The sequence below is a fragment of the Saccopteryx leptura genome, chromosome 11 (genome assembly GCF_036850995.1).
Source record: "Saccopteryx leptura isolate mSacLep1 chromosome 11, mSacLep1_pri_phased_curated, whole genome shotgun sequence".
NCBI lineage: Eukaryota > Metazoa > Chordata > Mammalia > Chiroptera > Emballonuridae > Saccopteryx > Saccopteryx leptura.
Window position 1 is genome coordinate 16,460,240 of NC_089513.1, and position 12,832 is coordinate 16,473,071.

The 12,832-nt window shown below is 38.1% G+C and overlaps 1 protein-coding gene across 3 annotated transcripts in view; it reads right to left on the reverse strand.

Moving 5' to 3' along the window:
* The window catches only part of RAB27B (RAB27B, member RAS oncogene family), a 128,504-nt gene that overhangs the window by 14,946 nt on the left and 100,726 nt on the right, over positions 1 to 12,832 (reverse strand). For all 3 annotated transcript variants that reach the window (XM_066352282.1, XM_066352281.1, XM_066352283.1), the window contains 2 exons: positions 2,936 to 3,107; positions 1,234 to 1,319 (listed from right to left, as the gene is read on the reverse strand). In XM_066352282.1, the coding sequence (XP_066208379.1) occupies positions 1,234 to 1,319; positions 2,936 to 3,088 (239 nt within the window). In that variant the 5' untranslated portion in view covers positions 3,089 to 3,107. The remainder of the gene's footprint in view (positions 1 to 1,233; positions 1,320 to 2,935; positions 3,108 to 12,832) is intronic.

A 12,832-nucleotide genomic window follows, 5' to 3' on the forward strand; every position in this document is an offset into this window, starting at 1 on the left:
GCAGCACCAGCGTGTTGAAGGATGTGTGCAAATGGAATTCACAGTCAAAAAAGCTAACCGAGAGGGCCCGGCACCTCTCCTGGCATTTACACTCACTGAAAGTGAGAACGCTTTGGACGCATTTCAAAAACTGCAGTGTTTACAAGCATAAACACTCTAAAACATGCAAGGCAGAATATGGAGGTATGTGCTTTCTAAATAGCTTCTTTTGACAATCTATTGCCAATTTTCATTTAATCTACTATTGAAGAGCTTCATGAGCCTGGGGTCTTGAGCACTTTGAACTCTTGCATCTCAAAGACATATATTTTCATCAAACAATGGAACAGCATCTCCAGCTCTACACAAGTGACACTATTGTCCACTGAGTTTCTCTACTCTTGGACTACACTGAAAAACCAAGTGTAGACTCTGCCCTTTTAATCCGACAATTTTGTTGGGGTGACAAGGCTGCAAGTGAATCAATCAACCCAAGAACAGCAGGTAGAGTCACAAATAAAAGATCTGCCTTATGACAAGGTGGTAATTAACTAAGGGGTGGTAGAGGAGTAGTTTGTAGGGGTCTGGAAGGAAGAGGCAGCGTGTTTCAGTTGGGGTGCTCAGAAAGGGCCCCGTGGAGGTGGACCAGGAGCCAGACCTGGGAAAAGGAGTGGGTCATGTACGGTGGGAAGGGAGTAGAACATTGCAGCTGGACAGCAATGTCATGTCCGAGACCTCAGAGAACAAAGCCAGTCACGTGACCCACGGGGAAGAACAGAAAGACAAGAGCAAGATCTGAAGCCCCTCTCTCTCCTTCAGCTTCTCCTTTGAGAAGCATTTGTGACAGTGTACATTTCTTATCTTAATCTAATTAAAATCTGGAGAAGTTTTTCTAGTTTATCTTTTTCTATTATAAAGTACACTGACAACGTATACTAAGAATCTTCACAGATGTTTGTGAAAATGTCATTTTTGAAATCTGAACCCAACCCACAATGCTAGTCATGGTTAATTAACTTCAAATCATTTATTTTTATTTCTCAATACACATGCTTATTTTGAAACCAGGGAAAGAGTTGCATATAATGTGGTTTTAAGTTCACATACGGCCTTTACTCTCAAATAAGTTATTTCCTGAAACCAATACACGATAATATGTAAAGTAAACTAATGAAATAATAAATAAAAATTAAGATAAATAAGTTTATTTTTTCCGAGCTATCTGTAGCTAGAAACAAAGTAATTCACTGTTACCGCTCTTGTCCTGCAGTGTCCCAAAGCTGAAGGTGCACCTTGAACGCCTTCCCTGCTGATCCACTGGGCCCGTGTGTGTTATAAACCTGAAAGACACGATTTGCATCAGTTTAGACTGCTTTCGGTTTTGTCATCATTCACATTCCCTGGGTTCATTCAACATGTGTTTTTCTCAATTACTATAATCAAAGTTCATAGTGCAGGATAAATATTTGCTGTTTTTTTTCCCAGAAGTATCACATGTACTCTCACTTTTAAATGTCAAGTACAAGTATGATTTTCAACACAATCTAGGCATACTGCAAACTTAAATTAGATACCTTCTGTCATTTCCTCACAGAGGCAGCAAATATCAGATTTAGGACCCAAGTTCTAGATTCAACTATCAACTGTTTGTTTAACTTCTCAGAATCTTATTTTCTTACCTGAAAATTGAGAGGCAAAATCTCTCCCTACTTTAAGAGTTACTGCAAACTTAAATGAAATAACATATGCAAAGGCATTTTTAAAACAGTGAAATGACTTATAAATACCTGGAGATATTTTCCTGTGCATTGGACTTTCAAAATGACTTAGCTATGACATATGCACAGAATTTCCCACTAAATTTACATAGGCTATTTCCAGTCGTCCTTTATTAGCCATTTCTTCCTATGTATTTTTTTTTAAACCTTTACAAATTTTAAAGTATGGTCTTTTGACTTCTTATTAAGCAAAGCATAACAATTTGAATATTTCATCAGCTCTCTTAAGTATGACATGGTGAAATGTTTTAAAGGGAACAGAGCAAGGACCTATAGCTAGACCAGTGGGGGCGTTCTGCAGGGGCGAAGGTACAAGAAAAACCCTGTAGGGGTTAGAAGCAAGCTTGCTAAGACTACACTCTATATAGTACATCGACTTTCAGATAACAAGCAGGACATTATAAGAAACCATGAGTTAAACTTCTCACCCGTCATTTACTTTGTTGTTTTTTTCCTCAATTCTCAGGGCATGCACAGATCTGTGACATCAACTGGAAGCCACAACCATCTTGGCAATCAAGAATACCTTGGGTGGCAGTAAATCTGGCTAAACTTATGTGCCTATGCTACACATCCCACATGTCACAATATCCTTATTCCTGTCATTAGCGTCTAGCAGAGGAGAAGGAAGTGGTTGCGATTCTCACTGAAACTCCTTTATCCTGGAAAATAGCATAGATTGGTCTCACATTCTGTTCCTACTCAGCCAGTGATTGATGGCTGAGTCCACACATAAATAAAAATGCAGCAAGAACTTACAAAGCTCATGTTCCAGCTATTTGCCAATCACTCTTTCAACATCTTTTTTAAGAGTAGGAAATGAACACTTGTTCTTATTGAAGAACATAACTCACATTAAGAGTTAATGCTTTTAGGTCCTGCAAAATTCAAGTTTTGAAGGATTCCTTCAGAATTCATAGAAAACACACTATATACATGCATAAGTTATTTCAGTTGCCCTGTATACATTTGGAGACAAGCAATAGTGTCACTCAACATTTTTCTATGCAAAATGTTATTTATAGTTGAGAAAGTAAAAAGTAATATAAAGTGACAAGTTATAAATTTCACGTGATAAAAGACAGATGCCTCAAATGCAATAAGCATAGCTTCTTAATTCTTATTTTATCTGGGGCAGGGTATCAGCAATCAGATTAACAGTATGGGTAAGAACTCACCACACGTTTTTCCCGAAAGTCTATTCCTACTGTTGTGATGAATTTGGGATTGAATTTATTGTCTGTGTATCGATAAAGAAATGTCGTCTTTCCCACCCCCGAATCTCCAAGGGCCAGGAGTTTGATCAGATAATCATAGTCCCCATCGGTCATAGTGATGGTCTTGTTGGGCCTGTGTAAAAGAGGAATAATAATTTATTTGTATGGAAGTGGGGTTTTCTTTGCAGTCTTTCAAAACACAACGTAAATTGAGGTTTCAAGGTTACAAACTATGAATGCCTTAATTCTGCCAAATTCCCAGTGAACTTGCTCTGAGCAGCTTCAGGAGCACGTCAATTATTTTACTCAGCATAAATCTTTTTATATCAGGTCTATATGACAGCCACCATAGCCATTGCCACAGCAATAGCAGAACTTAAAGAGCCAGAACATTTTGTTTTAAAGCCGATCAGAAGCGTAGTGCTGGGAAAAGGAGAGACTCATAGGGAACAGAAAAACCCAACCAAGATGCCACAGGGAAGCTAGAGAGATTCTGCAGATACTGTGGGAGCGGGAGAGAAAAGCCTAGAGGACCGCTTTGCATTTAATCAGACAGGATGAGCTTTCTATCATGTGCAAATTTTAATTTTAAAAATTTAACAACTGGGATGACAACCTCTGAAAACACTGATTTGAAGTCATTTTACAAGCAATGTTTTAAAACTCTTGTTTTGGAATACCAAAGCCTCTGTTCTTCAATGGCAGGTCTGCTAAATACATATTTCCAGGCCTTGAAAGAGAGAAGGTATTAAGAGGCATAATTATGGTAATTCTGCTCATATTTCCCTGACTGAAGGAATAAAGTCACTTGTAATTTCTTCCAGTGCCCTAACCTCTCCTGCCTCAGTCTTTTTTTCTTCTTCTGTTGTTACAGTGACTACAGTGGTCCCTCGTCCGTCACGGGGTTTAGGTTCCAGAACATCCAGCAGAGATAGGAAAAATCCACACAAAGCAGGGACCTTATGTTTATTTTATTATTTACATATATTTTTAAGGCTTTATAAACCCTCCCCACACTCTTATAAACCTTTCCCACACTGTTATTAGCCTTTCCCATATTTATATTGCTTATTTTACGGCAAAAATAATTAAAATAATAGATATATAAAAATACCTATATCCCACAAAATCCCGCGATATAGTGAGAAATCCGTGATACAAAATTAAATACATACAATTTAAAAATCTGCAATACAGTAAGGCTACGAAAAGTGAACCTCGATATAGTGAGGGGCAACTGTAGAAGTGAAGAAGAGCCAAGGGCAACACCAAGAATACCACCCTGCACTTGAATAACTCCATCACTTATTGAATCGTGAAGTTTCTGATCTTGAGCTTGGTACGATGCTTCGCTAGGTGGTACAACTTCCTGACCGATGGGTTACAGACATGGTTTTGTCATACCTGGTACAGGGGAAGGCCAGTAAAGAAGCACCTAGAATGGAAAAGTTTCTCTCCTCACTGTGTGAGAAGAAGGAATATTTCCCCCACCTCTACGGATCCAGAAATCCTTCCTCTCTTCAGGAGTTCTGAGGTGATTAAAATTAAATTCAATAATAGGTTATTCCAGGGACATATTTTAAAATTGTGAGAAAATTGTAAAAATTTTCTACATGGAAGAAAATGTCATATATGTTCATCAATTTAAACAAGACAGTTTTTTTTTTTTTCACATTGTCCCTAGTGAGTGATCAAAAGGAAAAGGTTTTATGCTTCTGGATAAATAATAATTAAGATGATAATTAGGTACTTAGTAAATCAGTATCATTACATCATTTGAGAGATTTATGATTATTTTACTTTAGAATTTTTAAAAATTTGAACCATACTGCTGCCAAATAATACTAAATTTACTATATATTTATGTTTCTTTAATTAACGAATGGTTTTTGAGGAACGGGTTTGAAGAGTTGCCAACACATAATCTTATGCTACAGCTTTCATTCTCCATAGGATGCTTTCTTCACTGAATTAGGATTCTCAGGGTAAATATTTACTGGCCATTAATGTTTATTTACTTTTTGTCTTTTAATATCTATACAAAGTATAACTACTGCACAGGAGGATAGGCCATCAACAACCAGTCTTCCTTATTAAAAGAATAACAGATATCTCAACTACTGGCATCAAATTCTTCTTGGAAAATCTCAGCATTAGTTTACTGCCCTGCAGTGCCTAGTTCTGAATCTGAGTGGCTCTAAATATCTTACCAGGACTTTGTTGTTGAAGATGTTGCTGCTTCCAGTCTTTGAGCCAATGGGTTGCTAGAAGAGATGACTGCAAAAGTCATATGATTTCTTCCCACTTGAGGCCTATTACCACCACCATCACTCTATCTTCTGTTCTTTCCTCCCAAGCTTGCCCATATAAAGCTCTTTCAAAAGGTGATAAAGACTGTTGTTTCACTAGTAGAACTGGGTGAAACTGCTAATTCTAATGGGAAAATAAAGTGATTAATATTTATTCTAACTATGATAAAAGTGACCAGAGCCAATTTTTTCCCTGGACACAAACATTGATCATCTGGAGAAGAAACAGAAGCCAATGGCTACCTAGAAAAATAAAATAATGTAATCAAGAAGACATATCAGGATACTTTAAAATTTTGCTTAAAGTTAACTATGTGTTTTGTAATGTTTTTGTGACAGTGTCAACAAAGGCTAAGTCTTGAGGGAATCTAGTTACATATCTTCAATACAGAATGCCAGGTTCAAAGATTCAAAAAGTGTCATTCATAATCTATATAGTTCCTGACAAGGTATGCATGCACTTAAAACTTAAATAAGGATGCAAGAAAATGCAATATAACTTTACAAGATGGAACATGATTAACTTATAAGTAAGTCAAGTAGTTGTGATTCTAGTTCAAATGGAACAGTGGTCCTGATGGACTCCAGTGATCTGAGAAGATTCTGTAGCAGAAGAGAAGCCCATAGCACCGGATAGGGTCAGGTCCAAGGGGAGGGGCTGCAGGATCTCTGCCGGGAGATTACCTTCCACTTGTAGAATGAAACTATCGTTATTTAACAGTTACATGACCTACCATGTATTCTTGATCTGAGCCAATTCGTTCTGTGTTGTTTGTACATGAACTTGCCTGGGCAATATTGGGAGTGCCTCCCAGTCAGGCTTTAATCCAGAGTAAATGACCCTGGCTCACATGCAGCTATTCCACTGTGGCCCACACTACACTTTCCTGGAAGTAAAGGCACCTGAAATGAATGCAAAGCTTGGCACTGTGGAAAACCTCTATTTAGTGTCTCTAACAGACTAAAGAAATTGACATACTAAGCTAGGCACGAGATGATAATTCACCTCTAAGTTTCTCTCAAAAACAAAATTTATTTCTCTTTTCATACCACTACTCATATCTATATCTCTCCATATATAATGCTTTTGCATTTAATTTGGTTCCTCTTTTATTATCATGTGGTTTTCAGAGTCCTAAAATCATATGATCTCAATATTCTATCCTTAGCACAGCAAATACAACACCACAAAGAAAAATAAAAGCCTTGGCAAGGTTTCCTCTTCCAAGAACGGGGCTAAAAAAATGATCTGGGAAAGATCAGAAGGCTGACAAGTTGAGCAGTACTATTTATTCCTGCACAATGATTGATGGTCTGGTCAGTTCTTGGTTCTGTGGATCCAAAAGGGAAGAAAGAGCCAGAAGGCTGCTGTGGTTCAGGAAGTGTGTCTGACTCCCCACCATTATCACTGTGTCACAAGCAAGACCACACAGGCCAGGAGGTCTTTGAGATACAGAAACCAATGTGTCATCCTTAGAGCCCTGTGTGGGAAGGTATGGGGCTGAGAAGAGGAGGGAAAATATTCAAAACACCCACAAGGCTCTGTTTAATGAATGATCTTAAAGGTAGAAGGAAATCTAAGTAATCAGGTGGGCTAGCCTTCAGTTTATGGATAAATCACGCCACTGGTGGGGTGACAGTTTCTAACACAGGGAAATCCAAGGCTATTGTTCATTATAATTCAAAATGAAAAGTGGGTTAGAAGCCCAGCTAGTTGGCTCAGTGATAGAGTATCAGCCTGGTGTGTGGAAGTCCCAGTTTCGATTCCCTGTCAGGGCACACAGGAGACGTGACCATCTGCTTCTCCACCTCTCCCACTTCCACAGCCATGGCTTGAACGTTTTGAGCAAGTTGGCCCTGGGTGCTGAGGATGGCCCCTGTGGCCTTGCCCCAGGCACTAAACTAGCTCATTTGCTGAACAATGGAGCACCAGCCCCAGACAGGCAGAGTATCACCCTGTAAGGGACTTGCTGGGTGGATCCTGGTCAGGGTGCATTCAGGAGGCTATCTCTGCCTCCATACCTCTCACTTAATATATATATATTAAAAAAGGAAAAGTGGGTTAGATAGATAGACACTAAATATTTTCATTCTATGGGGAAAAAATATTCACTGGGTATTAATAGGTACATGATTTTCATTGTTAGAAAATTTCAAAGTTGCTCATAGTTTTTCTCCTTTTCTTCCTCCTTGCTATGCTTCTTTCTTGTTCAAAGTAAATTCCATTAGTTCAAGAAATTAATATCCTCTATGCACTGCTGGATCCACAATAGTATAGTAGGAACACACACATATATTTAAACTTCTCGGAGCTGTGCGAATGTCATGATTGATTGATTGATCATAGAGCTGTTGGTGGAAGTGGTGTTCCTCCAAGTTCAGGATTTGTATTCTTCCTCATCCGTAAGGAAATATTTAGATTAATTGATTACTTAGTACTTTCCAGGTCTGGTTTCCTGAGCTCATTTTTCAATTTTAAGTTGCACAAGAGTATAAAAAAGCTTCTCAAATAGAATATTCATATTTCAGAAGAGCAATTCCAGATAACCTGGGGGAAAGATGACACACAGAGGGACAATAATTTTTGAAAGTGAGATCTGTGCTGGCAGCGTTTATAAACTTGTCAGATGAGCAGGTCAGGGCTCAGAGGACTGGGCTCCGCCACCAAGGTATCCGCTCGCCCGCCCAACACACCTCTGACTTTGCTTAGTTCTGAGGATACACTCTGCTTCCTCCAGTTGGAAGCTTAATAGATTTTACATCTAGGTATGGATGACTGCTATGCAGATGGACTTAACCAGGCAAACTGGTGCTCTTAACTTGTTCTCCAAGTAATAATCTAAAGAACACCATGACAAACCATGACCTCGTGACTTGAACTTATTAAATTAATAAAAACAAACATAATATTCCTAAGGCGCTGTGAAAAGCTTAAAATAGTAGACAAACAACATATTAGTGATATTATTTTGTATTCAGGGTAGAAAGTCTTAACAAAGCCGACAAGCAATAAAGTGGACAAAAGTTTTATTGTCCTCATTTATTGGTTTTTGATTGGTTTGTGTTGGGCTACAGTAGGTCCATTTTTGAGGCCTGGGATTCTCTTAGTAAGCACTTCCATTGTCTGACTAAAAGCCTGAGGGTGGTTCTCAATTACCAACCTTCAAACACTGCTTTCCAAAACCACATTCATGTCCTGGGGATTGGGTTAAATTTTGATGGCTGTGCATCACTAGAACAAATGGCATTTTCTGAATGGAAGAGGGGGAAATGTTTTTTTAATAATTTTTTGACGTATTCTATAGCATCTTGTTCTGTTAGGAAGGTGTACAGAAGAGAATATTTATTCCAATTCTTCTGAAAGGTTATTTAAAATGAAAGAATCTGAGTATATATGGAAGATTCAAACCAAATTGCAAATGTAAGTCAACATCAAGTTAATCGAACAACTTTTATTTAAGCTGACAATGGTCATTATGTGTACTGGAGTGATCAATTGTGTTTTAAAAAATAAAAGTGTTTTTGTTTTGTTCTGTGATCAAGGGATCTAATATAATAGAGATAAACCAATAATTTATTGAGAACTTCAGCTTACCATGAAAATAAAAGGTAAAAGTTATAACACAAGTCAGTTTTAAATTGATTTATCTCCATCAATTTATCATTCTCACATAAAAAAAACTCACTTCTAAGACAATAAGTACGTTTATTTCTCAAAAAATATGTTTTCAAAACTAACAATTTTTCCTCTGGTTTAATTTTGGTGTCTTTTTTTTTTTAATTTTAAACTTTTTTTTAATTCATTTTTAGAGAGGAGAGAGAGAGACAGAGAGGGAGAGAGAGGAGAGAGAGACAGAGAGAGAGAAGGGGGAGGAGCTGGAAGCATCAACTCCCATATGTGCCTTGACCAGGCAAGCCCAGGGTTTCGAACCAGCGACCTCAGCATTTCCAGGTCGATGCTTTATCCACTGCGCCACCACAGGTCAGACCTAATTTTGGTATCTTTTGAAGTTATATGGAATTTTTTCCTTTACATTTTATTGCAAGAATATTTAAAATCTCCGTTTTGATTCTTATTTTTCCATTTAATATTTCTAATTCTATTTGCATTTCTTTGTAGAAAGTTTTAGGAAACCAATGAAAGTGGCAATCTTATTATGTTAAAAGTTTATTTCAATTTTCATACTGTAGCCCACAGTTCAGTAATACTATTTTCTATTATAATTTTTCATTGGAATATCCTCTACCCCTATTCTTTATCTTCTAAATTCAAGCATATCCACAACTTCTTTGTTCATGAGTTCATCTCCAATTTTATTCCAGTTTCCATTTGCCCACAGGGACATAGTGCTGTGGAGTCAAGTTATAGTAGACATTGGAATTCTAAACTTGAAGTTGCTAAAACCCAACTTTGTCCTTGAAGTATTCTTACTGAGAACCCTGTAGCTTGTCAATAATCCTCATATTTAGGGTCAGAGTAGGGGAGTTTACCTGAACTGAAAGAGCACTGAAACTATTCTGTTTACTAATATCGATCTATTCATGTGTTTCCCTACTTATTGGATCATTACAACTTAGCAGGAACCAGCCGAGCACAAAACTATTTTGTTCCCACTTGTAGCACAATATTGACAGGTGTTCAGATGGAGTCGTGCTGAGAACACGGAAGCAGTGACCTAGCCTGATCTCTGAAGCTCACCTGCACCCCTAGCTAGAAAGCAAACCCCTAATTAATGTGTGCTTAACAGCATGGTTTAAGCAGACAAGCTCCAAATTTCAGGGATGGCTAAAGCAATGCAGGACTTTGGCTTCAGATGAGTAAATGGTCAGTAGGAACAAAATCAAGTAGTTGTTTCAGATTCAGAGAAACCCAAAGTAGGTCTAGGGTCAGTTTGATTCTATTATACAACCAAGTTTGAGAACCATTGCCCTACCCCAGAAACTCCTCACTGCCAGTGAATGATTCTAAATTTGAATAGCTGGAGGTAACCTCATTCTCATACTATAGCTAATAAGAGTAAAGAGTGGACCACATTCGTGAAGACCTATCTTCTTCTAAGACAGTGATGAGTGGGGGAGATGGTCCTTTCCTACCATGGTCACCTGCCTCAATGGGCCTACCAGCACAAGGCACTGGACAGTTCCTTTCCAGTCTATCCATCTCTTTTCTCTGTAGAGTTATAGGATATATGCAAGGACATTAAGTGTATATGTGATATATGTATATGTGAAATATGCAAGGATATATATATATATATATATATATACACATACATGTGCATCTACTCTTAAACAATGTCTCCATGTAGAAAAAAGATAAGGTTTTAAGTTTAAGAGATGCTCCTTTAAAAGATGTTTTGCTAAGTTTTCAGATGTTAGCCTAATCATCTTGCAAACTGGGTTCATGTTCCAGCTGGCTACGGCTTTGAGGAAGTTATGCCAACTCCTACTGCTTTGCTTCATTATCTGAGAAAGGACATACTAATCCAAATATCTGCCCACAAAGTCTGCCTCTCCGAGATACAAGGAAGCCAAATTAGATAGCACTCATGGGTTCATAGGCACAAATCTATGAAAATGAGTGCCAAATTATTACAATGTTCTCAGTTAAATATAATCCTAGGTAACTCCAAGAGTAAGAAAAACAAGAAATCCAAGACCTCTTTAGGAAAAGAGTGTTGGCTGGTCATTATTTCAGCTGATATTTAACAAGAAGCATTTTATGAGCTTCGGAAACGCCGGAAAAGAGTTCATCTACAAAGAATGAAGTTAGTCCAACGGAAGTGCTTATTTGTCTCACAGGGCTCTTTCTACATTATGCAGATATTTATGTTAATCGGAATTTTATTCCTGCAATATGTATGATATGAGGCTGAATGGGAAATTAGAAAGACTATTACAGATGGTTCTTAATCCTAATGTGGTTGGGGAGGAAATAAATGTTAAGTCCCTTCATCTGGTCAGTTATTTGAAATGAGCTCTATATCAAAAAGTGTAGAGCTCTAAGATTAATAGCTGTTTAAAGAAGGAGAAAAACTCATAAGGAATGAGCAAGTAGGAGTAGAAGTAATCAAGGAAGGCTTTATGGAGGAAGTGAGGTGAGAGGTGGAACTTGATGGGAAGAGGGGAAAGGGGGACTGGATGAGTAGAGCACTCAGTGGTCCTGCCCGTAAATGTATACTCCATGTCATTGACTATAGGAAACTCGGCTTAGATGGAAGCAGAAGACATTGGGGAGCACCGGGTCTTGGCTGCTGAGGTTAGATCTCTAGAATCAAGGCTGACTATAGTGTAATAGTAAGAGGCCTTGGTGTCCAGAGCCCTGACTATAGTGTAAATAGTAAGAGGCAGCTGTTGCTTCCAGAGCCCTGGCTATAGTGTAATAGTAAGAGGCAGCTGTTGCTTCCAGAGCCCTGGGTTTAGAAGTTGACTCAGCCATTTACCCAAAATGTGACCATGGGCAAATTACTTAACCCTTAATTCTTAGGTTTGATCTGTAAGTATGTAAGAAAATACCTGTCTCAACTCATTCCATTGCCATGAATTCCCCCTACACTCTTGACTTGCCAAGATACAATGAACCATTAAAAAAAAAAAAAAAACCCATAAAAATATTCTGACTAATACTGCAATATAACAAAAACATAAAATAATTAATCAAGTAACATTGGTTACTTTATAACCTAAAATGAAGGCACTGAATTTCTTAGAAAAAGGGTGGTATAGAAATCCTAAGGAAAAGACAGAGCTAAATATTAAAAAGCTGGTTTTGCTTCTACTTAACAAAGCACTTAGATTATTTCAGTCACTTTTCTCCTCTCCTGGAGCCCTGATTTAAAATACAACATGTCAACAATGACTAATTACAGCTTTAATGAGTCTATTGTTTACTTCCTGCCAGTAACCTAATAAATTGACCATGTCTGAAACTCACCTAGCATTTTCCAATCTAAAACATTTATAATTTTGTCTTTGACAACTTTCACCCCCAGCTGTTACTGGTGAGAAAAGAAAAGTCATCATTAGCACAAAGACATTCACGCTCTGCCCAACTTTCCCTGCTGTCCGGGGCATTTTCCAGTCTCCTGGGCACAGAGCAGAAGGCAGCTGCCTCGCGCCTCCCCCGGAGCCTAAGGTTCTGCTAATGGAGGGAACCCTAACGCAGGGCAGTGTGTGGCTCTCCACTTAACAAGTATTCTTTAGAGTTGGCAAACATTTTTGGGTCAATAGCAATTTGGGGCTAAGAAAGCCATGAAATATTCAGAAGTGTACACGGTTTACTGAAATTTCACTTAAATAAGGTCGCTACTCAGAATTACACAGTATGCCTTGCCCAACTTTTCCTTAAACTGCAAAGGTGACTTCCACATGGAAACATACTCCCTTGACTGCTCCAATCCACAGCGACTATTCTCACTGGCAAAGAATCATTACTTCAGCAAAGAAATAAATGCCAAGAGTTTTCTACAGTAAGATTTGTTACAAGACAGCTCTTAGGACATTAACTTTGCCTGTATTTTGCAGAGTTGATCTAAACTGAGAGGAAAGC